We start from the raw sequence: 10,712 nt of genomic DNA, 5'->3' as shown, positions 1-10,712 counted from the left end.
AACAAGCAATATTAGGCTTCCTATCAAGTCATACACCCTAAACATGGCCATGTATTGCTGTTCATTCATCAACAGTAGTCAAAGTTCTGGAACGTTCTATCTGACGAAGGGTTACTCGACCTGAAACATGAACTCTATCTCTCTCCACAGATGCTGCCAGACCTGCTGAGCTTTTACAGAAATTTCTATTTTTATCTATTATGGTCTCCTTACCACCCACCTCAGCACCGACAGCCTGTTGCTATCTCCAAACTATTCTTGGGGTAAAGGGCCTGACTCCAGGGATCACTCCCTCATTACACAGAATGAATATACTGCCTCTGAGGGCACCAACTCCCAAGATAAGCTTGGCAAATTTACCAAGACCCTCTAGGATGAAAATCCAACCCATAACCTTTTATAAACTTATACATATTTGAGCAATTCAGAATAAAGCAAATGAGCAATGATCAACCTCTTAAAAAGGACAGAGGAATAAACAAAACTTTAATGGAAACTTTTCCTACTTTGGCTAAATCAAATAGGGTGGCACAGTGGCTCAGTGGTTAGCACTGCTGCCTCACAATGCCAGGGACTCGGGTTCAATTCCAGTCTCTGGTGACTGTTTGGGTGGAGTTTGCACATTCTCCCCGTGTCTGCGTGGGTTTCCTCGAGTGCTCCAGTTTCCTGCCAGAGTCCAAAGATGTGCAGGTTACATAGATTGGACATTGTTAAATTGCCCATAGTGTTCAGGGATGTGTAGGTTAAGTGGATTAGCCATGGGAAATGCAGGATTACAGGGGTAGGGTAGGGGGTGAGCCTGGGCAGGATGCCCTTCAGAGGGTTGGTGTGGACCTGTTGGACCAAATGGCCTGTTTCCACACTGTAGGGATTCTATGAAACCATCCCTTAAAAGGAACACAGCAATGAAAACCAAAACTTTACAGTACATTCTAGCCCTCAGTGCCCACTGGACTCAGAAAGCCTCAACTGTACTGGATACCAGGCTCCCTCTCCAGGGACACCAGAGTGCGGATGTAACCACAGGAGAAGGGCAGGCACTCAGCCTAAACAACACACTGACTGGGCCTGTTGATAGATTCCTTGGCCGATCCAGGAGAAAGCTAACAAAAGTGCCTTCCAAAGGAAACTATCTGCTGCTCATTTTTATTTAAATGCTTTCAGTATATCAAATGTAGAAATAAAGTAATTAACAAAATATTCCTCGTGCATGAGATACTTTATCAATCAATCAATGCCCTCCACCTTAAACTTAATAATAAACTAACACACCATTAACATTCAATCACCTTTGCTCCAGGGATACAACCCACCTTCTCTAGTCTATTCACGTAGCTGTAATCCCTCACCCCTGAAATTATTCCAGTAAATCTCTCTGTACCTCTCCAAAGCCTTTGTGTTCTTTACAAAGTGTAGCACTCAGAACTGTACACAATTCTCCAGCTGGGATTTATAAACAAGTCCTTTCTTTCCTTCCTTCCTTATGTTTCATCTACTCCTTTTGCTTATTCTGTCCTTCCTCTAACCTGTTCATTTGAGACTTTTCTCCTCTTGGCACAGGTTCCTTCCCTGACTTGCTGCATATTTTCAGCATTTTCTGCTTTTTGATCCAACTGCTTCCAGATGGCACGTTGGAGTTTCCCTGGAGGGTTTAATAGAGAATGCACAACCCAATCCACAGGGTCGAGTCTGGGATTGGAGTTAAACTCAGAAATTGCTGGGAACATGCAGCAGATCTGGCGGTCCCTGTAGAGTGGGGAATGGAGTTAATGCTTCAGATCAATGAATGTGCTCCTCTGTTAGTTCAACTGCGCCAATGTTCACAGACTGCACAGGGTGAAAAGGTTAGCACCATCCTAGAGTTGGAGTCTGAAACAAATCCAGTCTAGACTGATCAGAGAATCCCTACAGCGTGGAAACAGGCCTTCTGGCCCATCAGGTTAATACCAACTCTCCGAAAAGCATCCCACCCAGACTCGCCACTCCTCCTACCCTAGCCCTCTAATCCTGCCTTTCCTATGACTAATCCACCTAGCCTGCATATCCCTGGACACAATCGGCAGTTTAGCATGGCCAATTCACATGACCTGCACATTTTGGACTGTAGGACAAAACCGGAGCATCCAGAGGAAACCCACGCAAACACAGGGAGAATGTGCAAACTTCATACAGACCAAGGCTGGGATCGAACCCAGGTCCTTGGCACTGTGAGGTTGGCAGTGCTAACCACTGAGCCACTGTGCCGCCCATGAATCAGGTTACAGTTTCCCCGGGGGCAACAGACCATAACAAAAAGGAGTCAGCCGAGATGTAGGCATTCTGTCTCATGTCTGGCTATGAACTACCATGTCTATGTTGACCACGATGGCAGGTCCAGGAGAAAGCTAACAAAGGTGCCTTCCAAAGGAAACTATCTGCTGCTCATTTTTCTTTAAATCTTTTCAGTATATCAAATGTAGAAATAAAGTAATTAACAAAATATTCCTCATGCATGAGATACTTAATCAATCAACGTATGCTCTCCACCTTAAGCTTAATAATAAATTAACACACCATTAACACTCAACCACTTTTGTTCTAAGGATGTGCAGGCAGATAAACTAATTCCATCTGCCTACACATGGTCTATATCCCTCGAATCTCTGCCTGTTCATGTGTCTGTTTGAATGCCTGTGTAATAAAACTTGCCTCGCACCGCCTCCTTTAAACTTTCCCCTCTCATCTTAAACCTATACCCTCTTGTATTTGACATTTCCACTCTAGGACAATGGCTCTGACTATCCAGCCTATCCATGCCTCCAAGGGGTTGAATGGCTTCCTTCTCATAGCAAGAAAGCCAGCTTGTCAATTCATCAAACTGGAAGTCGCAAAATCATATTCATGGTTCTCCGTGAACTTGCCCCTCCCTATCTTTCCACTTTACAAATTTCAAGAACTGTAGTTCCTTCAATTCTGGCCTCTTGAACACACTCACTTTCTTAGGCTTGCTTCTGTGATCACTTTCTCAGATCTACCACTGGTGGCCCTGCCTTCAGTTGCCTAGAATCTGTGCTCTTTATTCTCCCATTGAACCTCTCAGCCTCCATTAAAGTAGCTCCTTAAAACGAATCACTTTTACTAAGCTTTGCTCTTATTCACTCATGGGTTGTGGGCATCACTGGTAGGGCTAGCATTTATTGCCCACCTTTTCACACACAGTGAGTGGTCAGGATCTGGATTGCACTGCCTGAGTGTGTGTGCCATAGGCAGACTTAATCAAGACTTTTAGAAAGGAATTAGATTTCCATCCGAAAAAGAAGAATGTACAGAGGATGTAACTCTTAAATCAATCACCCCTAGTTATATGCTCCTCCAAAACTGGAAACATTCTCATGGGAGCAGGCAAACTATGAATAACAACATTTTATTATCTCTCTAGTTGTACCTACGATTTGTACTTTGTACCTAAGATGGTGTCATATGGGGCAATATTATAAACTTTTTACTGTCCTCCTGTATTTGAGTACATGTGAGAAAAGGCCTAAACCTAACCTAATGGACAGGAGGACATCCTAACGCACAGAATAGTGACTTCCTCGTTCGGAAAGCCAGGTACAGACATGACGGGACAAATGGCCTTACTCTATGCTGTAACAAATCAGAGATTCTTGTGTGTTCGCTGTTAGCAATGCACAGGAGAAGACTGAACAATGCCTAGAGGTTTCTACTTCATTCCATTCTTCAACAGTCTCATTTTAATGTGATCTGCAATAAAAATTCACCTCCCCTGGTAAACATTAATCTAATCCATTCTCCAGCCAGCAGTACGCAAACTGGTAATTGGACATCAATACAACAGACTTGGTTGTCATCTAAATCCTCCATGTTTTTAATGAAGAAAAACACACCTTGATAAAGGTTAATCTAAAGTAAAAATAAACCCATAGGAGTGAAATTTTGATGAAATCCTCTGCCTGTTTGTGGTAGTTAAAAGCAAATCATATTCTGCACATAATCTCACTCACTGAGGTCATGGTACAGCCCATTTTATGAATTTTATTGCACTGTATAATTCCTTCAACGGTGTAACAAAGCAATCCTTCAAATAAGTCTTATCTCTGACTTGTGTGGGACAGTCCGTTTAGTTGAATGGCACTTCATTGCAATAACATGGGATAAGTTAATAAATGGAATTTACAGCATGAAAACAGGCCATTCAGCCTAAATGGGTTTATGCTTTATGCATTCCACAAGCCTTCTCTCACCCTTCTTTATCGAATGGCATCAGCCAATATATCTATTTAATTCTCTCTGTCGTGTACACTCCTGTCAGTGGAAAGTTCTGATGAAGGGTCTAGGCCCGAAACGTCAGCCTTCCTGCTCCTATGATGCTGCTTGGCCTGCTGTATTCATCCAGCTCTACACCTTGTTATCTCACATTCTCAGTGAAGATGTTTCTTCTGAATTACAGTGAAGTCATACTGTTCAGGGGAGTTACATTCTTGGAAGGCCTTACAAATGCTCAACCTAGTTTATAAGAATAGCCAACTGGATACGTTCCAACCATCTAAAAATATCATACATACAGTTTCAGTTTAAAATAAAAGACAATAAAAACATTTCTCACAAGTATAATGATATCCTACATGATATACTCTTTAATGACAAACACACAAGATTTGTCACACTTAACCAATTATAATTCTTTCCATTATGCCGTTATGACTAGAATGCCAGTGAACACTGATGTGTAAGCAACATGAGCAGTGGTCACTTAGGAAATACAGTATTGCACATTCTGGACACTTTCTGTATCATAGGTTCTTTTATAAATATTTGTTTAGATGCTTTTCATCTTTTTTACAAAAATATTTTCCAAGTTTCCTTCTATTCACTTCTGAAAACCAAAGGTCAGCGAATGCTACACACACCATCGGTGAAATATTATAAATTACATTTTGCGTAGATAAACAAGTTCAGCAGTGGCAGAGATCTGAATGATAGGACTTTATTTCACCTTATTTGATTTATTGGTGACCACCTTAAATGTGTCACTAGTTACCATCTCCTCCTAAAGTGCAAACAATCCCTTTGCACCTACTTAATCAAGTCCCTTTGTAATTCCAAACCCTTCATTAAACCTCGGTTTTCTCTTTTCAAGAAGCAGCTAAAGTTTGCACAGCCTTTCCTGGTAAGTATAACTTCTCAGTCCTGATTCCATCCATTTGCTTTGTATATTTATGTCTTCCAACGGAAAGATGGATAGTGATCTCTGCTTCAAATCGTCCCTTATGCTTCAAGTGTGCAAGGTATTTCCACCTGCTACAAAATACAGAGGGGTGCTGAGAATGAGGCGAAAGGCAGGGTAGTCCCACAGCATTTACAAACATTTCAAAGTGGCCACAGCAGAAACTGATGCAACAACCATGATGTGAATGCAAAAGCTATCCCACAATAAACAGAAACACAAACCTCCTGGGATCATGAATTTATCCACTGCACTTATGACCTCAGTTTTCCATCCCTTAGTGATGAGATTTACATCACTAGAGTCTGCTCCACAGCCTCACTCAGAGGAAGAGCCTAGCCAGTTCACTAGGAGTGCAACTGCATAGCTTTGCACGATGCTGTGTGCTTACTGTCTGAATAAAGCAATGTCTGCAGAAAGGCACAAGAGATCCTGAAATAGCCCGAAATGTTTACTGAAATTTTCAACTGCAAATTCTAAACAACCACTATTCCCATCACATGTCCAGTATTCAATTTCTCCCCTACACTGCAATAGGCTAAGGTGTTTCTGCTCAAGGGTCTTTTCACCAATCAACATATCAGGAGGCATTAATAAGCTGTCCTACTTGTAAAAAGCCAAAACTGTTTGGTTATTATCCTTAAAGAGGGACAATGCAACCGCTGCCTGGTCTGGCCTATATGTGACTCCAAGCTGTAATGTCACTGGCTGAGGGTAATTAGGGATCTGGTAGACAACGGGGGTGTGACTTCACCAGCATCCTGCCACCGAATACACTGAAAAAGTAGTCTGCCTTCTGGACCCTTTTCTTATTGCTCTCCTTCAAGTGATTTGTCCAAATATGAAACCTACCAGCTCTGGCCTTGTGCCAAATTCCTCCTGAGCTCCAGGCCCACCTACATGAAGCTTCACATATGCCAACAAGAGAGTTCTTCGAACCTGTGTTCCCCAGAAGACAAAAGGGAACGACAGTCATCAATCCCACCCCATTCCAACCAGAATACTCCATAACTGAATGCTGAAAATTAAGGTGTTGTTGAAACGAATCTTAAAACAAGAAAATAATCTTGACAATCCTGACAACTCTGTGAGGGTTTGGAGCGGGAGATCAAATAGTTACACTTCTTTAGCGTCTTGTGCATAAAGGAGATTAGCATTGGCTCAGTCTTTTATGTCTGATGACTGACAATTCCAGAATTACTTTGTTTCAAGATTGGGCATGCAAGCTATGATTTTACTCAGGGTTTGTGGACAAAGCACCAGCTAGATGTAAAAGGTGCTAACTCGTTATTGAGGCCCTGGCCGAGTTGGGGTGAGGTTATCTGAGGCCTCCTTTTTAACCATTTTCTCGGTTTTTCAAAACTACTACCAAATCCAGAGCTAGGTGAATACGGAAAGGTCTCTCTGGCCAAGGATCCAGAAGCACAAATTGCTCATGATTTTCAGTGATCAGATGGGTCCAGATGGTCTTCTAAGAAGGTCTAAGCCTCTGGTCAACATTGGACTTGCTTTGGGTTGTCTTTAGAATTCAGATTGTCACCTCTGGTTGGATGCTTTCCTCAAGTTTTCATCCTATAACCTCCCTTCTCCAAATACCTTCTCTGGCAAACAGCCATTTTTTTTGCCTCTTATTCCTAATATTCTTAGATCTGATCATAATTGGCCAAAGGAAACATTACACAAAGATCAAAAATACTTCAAAGTTCACTTGATTTTTTTTCCTCTTGGAATAGCTCATAGCAGCATTCAGAAGAGTAAACTTTGATTCTGAGGTTTCCAGCTCAATCCTGGAAGCTTTGTTTAGAGAGAAGGATGAGATGATTGGAGCAAGCACTTGCAAATCCTTTAAGGAGTGGAGATTTCCTTCATTACTGGGGGGGCAGGCGACTCAGCAGTGGGGAACACGGATGGGGTGCAGGGACTATATTGCCAGGGCCACATGCAATAGATGTCCACAGTTTGCATGGGCCAATTTGTTGACCATCTTCAAACCAATCACAGGTGAAAATGATACGCACTGCAAATAATGGGGGATTGTTTGCATTGCCGAAGGTCATAGGCATTTTATTCAAGTAAGGATTACAGAACAAGGGTGATCCCAATGACACAATGTGCATATGGGAGTATGGTATTCAGCCAGTTACCGTTTTCTTTGCTGTTTGTGTTTTTATCCGAGTCTTCCCAATTTATCACGAGGTAATTGATGACTGTGAAAATAAACGACATTGGTTTGTACTCTTCGCTGAGCCTGAGCTTACTGATGAAACTAAGAGCTTTACGCACACGACCAGGCTTGAGGCAACAGCCCTGATACCACAGAAGAATGACAGTCCACCAAAGCAGTGTGTATTTACCCTCAGATTGGCACATGCACTGGACCACAATCTCTATGGGGCTTAGGTGAAAACACTGCACCTTAGTGCAGCCACAAAATCAAATTGTACAATCAATAAACAAAGGTTCCCAAGCACAAGATGACAATAACATACAATGGTGCATATAACATGGTGATTGCACTTGAAAACTTTATTCCTCACCTTTGAGACTTTTTTTTTAAAAATGGCTTTGTTTTTTAAAATGGCTTTTTCACAGCCTCAGCACATTACAAAGCATATCATAGCTTTGCAGCCTCACGTCTCCACAGTGACACTTGAACCCACAACATTCTGACTCTGTGGAGAGTGTTCTACCAACTGTAGTACTCAAGCCCCTGAGAAGGTGTATTTATAGGTTCCCCAGTCACCAGGCCAGTTTCTGCAAACAGGCTTTCATCCCTATAAAGCAATGACAAAGCACTCTGATGAGACTTGAAGAGATGTGATTGCTTAGTATCAAGGTGGGATCCTGCTGACTTGTTGAGATGAAGCTGAAAAATGCAGGTTTGTCACAGGTCTGGTCCAGATTGTCAGCTGTTTCAGTGACTCTTTCATCAATTCAGTTCCAAGCAGCAGGTTGTACAGTTGGCTACCTGTCTTAACCATCTCCTTCCCATCCTCAATCCTGAGACCTGAGTCCATAATCCAGGCTGGCACTCTACTGTGAGTACTAGCTGCATTGTCAGAGATGCCATCTTTTAGATGGGGTATTAAAGCAAGGCTTCATCTTCCCTCTAAGGTTGGGCATAAAAGATCACATGGTACAAATTCAAAGTAGTGTCACACACTGTGTCCTGGCCAAGCTTTATCCCGGAATCACCAAAGGATTATCTGGCCATTAAGCCCATTTTTCTACGTGGGATCTTGCTGTGTGCATACTGGTTGCCAAGTTTCCTCCACTGTAATAGTGACTTCTCTTTAAAAAGTGCTTCATTGGCTAGATAATACTTCGGGAAAGTCCTGAAAGTATGCAAAGCGATGCAGAAATGCAAATTATTTCTTTCGCCCGCATCATCTTTTCATACAACTTCTAATTCAAGCATTCATTTATCGCAGTCAGAACTGTGACCGCAAAGGGACCATCTCCACTGAAGCCTGGTGAATTATAAAGCTCAGTCAGAACTTTCACTTTCATCAATATTTCCTATAAGATTTCCCCTTCCCTTCACTGTGAAACAATCTGCTCACTCAACACATAATTCCCCAAAGTGTTTGGTTCACAATACTTTCCCTTTTTCAGGCTTCTTCTCACCCTTCCCCTTTGAAATAACTAGAGCTCACAGTAAAGTACCATTCTCTCCCACTCAAAGTTCCTCTAATTCACTCGATACTTTTCTTGCTTATAGTTCTTTCTGCCAATGAGCAGCACGAAAGGACCAGACAGCGTTACTCTCCAAATAACTGGCACTTGAATGTGCTGATTATATGATTTTGCAAGCGTAGTAAAGGACACCATAGGATAAATATACTCTTTAGAAGCACAAGAAAGTACAGTTGATGAATGCTGAATTTGCAGACACTCTTTAAAACTCTGTTCAAACTGGGTTTCTTCAACCGGTACCATTTGAAACACTACTGAAACTGCACTGTTGCTATTGGGCATCTGTGGTTCAAGATATTTGAGTTTGAGCACCGGACATTAGCAGAATGATGAATTGCTGTATCAAATGGTTAGTGTTGTAGAACAGACAGACCTAGGGGTTCAGGTACATAATTCTTTGACTTTGTATTACCATAGCATCTTTCATTGCCTCACACCACGCCAGATTGTTTTACAACCAATGATGTACTTTTGAAACTGAAAATAACAAACGCTGAAGGTCACAGCAGGTCAGCAAGCATCCATGGAGAGACAGCAAAATAATGTTTCAAGTCTGGATGACTCTTCATCAGAGTTGAAGTGAACTATGGAGGGCACAGCATTTATGCTACAGTTTGGTTGAGGGAGGGGCTTGTGAGGGTAGTGGGTGCTGGTGGAGAAAAGATGCTGATAGTTCAGATAAAGCGATCAGAATGTGGGAATGGCAGAACAATGGTGTGTCCCCTGCCAGACTTGAAGGACAAACAGTCCTACTAGGATGGGGGGAGGGAAGAGAGGACATGATATCAGAAAGTAACAAGTAAAGCTTCACAATTTGAACGTTTGAATACAACATTGAGCCCAGAAGGCTGTAAAGTGCCTAGTCTGAAGATGAGAGGGAGGGCGAGTGAGTATGAGTGTGAGTGCGAGAGTGCGAGTGTGTGTATTCTGGAGGTTCATGTGTTAGGATTCCTGAGAGCACGACAAAGCTTATTTGCTCCCAGGAGAACTGAATGACTACTTTTGAAACCATAATGTAAAAATGAATTCTCAATTATAGAGTCAGACAGGTGTATAGCAGGGAAATAGTTCCTTCTTTCCAAAACGTCCATGCCAACCAGATATCCCGTACTGATCTAGTCCCATTTGCCAACATTTGTTCCATATTCCTCTAAACCCTTCCTATTCATATACGTTGTAATTGTACCAGCCTCCACCACTTCCTCTGGCAGCTCATTCCATACACGCACCACCCGCTGAGGGAAAAAGTTGCCCCTTAGGTCCCTTTTATATCTTTTCCCTCTCACTTTAAACTTACGGCGTCTAGCTCTGGACTCCCCTACCCTGGGAAAAATGCCTTGTCTATTTACCCTATCCATGCCCTTCATGATTTTACAAACCTCTTTAAAGGTCACCCCTCAGCCTTCAACACTCCAGGGAAAATAACCCAAGCCTACTCAGTCTCTCCCTGTAGCTCAAACCATCCAAAGCCAACCGCATCCTTGTAAATTTTTTCTGCACCCTGTCAAGTTTAACAACATTTGTCATTGAAATTAAAGGCAGAAATGTAAAGTGTTCTGTTTGGATTTTGTTGAAAGTATAAATGCTTCGGAGATACAGTAGTAATTCTTGTTTTGTTTTGGCATCTGTCACAGTCAAATGTTTGTTTAAAATTTTTGTGTGACATCTCATTATGTGGTCTTTTCAGTTAATAATTCATTTCAAATTTCAGGTTAACAGTCTTTACTGAGACAATTCTCCAAGCTCTGGAAAATTCTTACCTTAAGTATTCAGCCAGCTCCATTTTCAA

General features: G+C 42.0%; 1 protein-coding gene across 1 annotated transcript in view; it reads left to right on the top strand.

The window, feature by feature from the left end:
• The first annotated feature begins 5,237 nt into the window (after positions 1–5,237).
• sh3bp5b (SH3-domain binding protein 5b (BTK-associated)) overlaps positions 5,238–10,712 on the top strand; it is a 50,737-nt gene continuing 45,262 nt past the window's right edge. The window contains exons 1-2 of the mRNA XM_048609004.1: positions 5,238–5,288; positions 7,424–7,573. Coding sequence (XP_048464961.1) covers positions 5,238–5,288; positions 7,424–7,573 — 201 coding nt within the window. The remainder of the gene's footprint in view (positions 5,289–7,423; positions 7,574–10,712) is intronic.

This window comes from Rhincodon typus, chromosome 2, assembly GCF_021869965.1.
Source record: "Rhincodon typus isolate 14 chromosome 2, sRhiTyp1.1, whole genome shotgun sequence".
Taxonomy (NCBI): domain Eukaryota; kingdom Metazoa; phylum Chordata; class Chondrichthyes; order Orectolobiformes; family Rhincodontidae; genus Rhincodon; species Rhincodon typus.
Note: the sequence above shows the minus strand (reverse complement) of the source record. Positions and strands in the feature narration are given on the sequence as shown.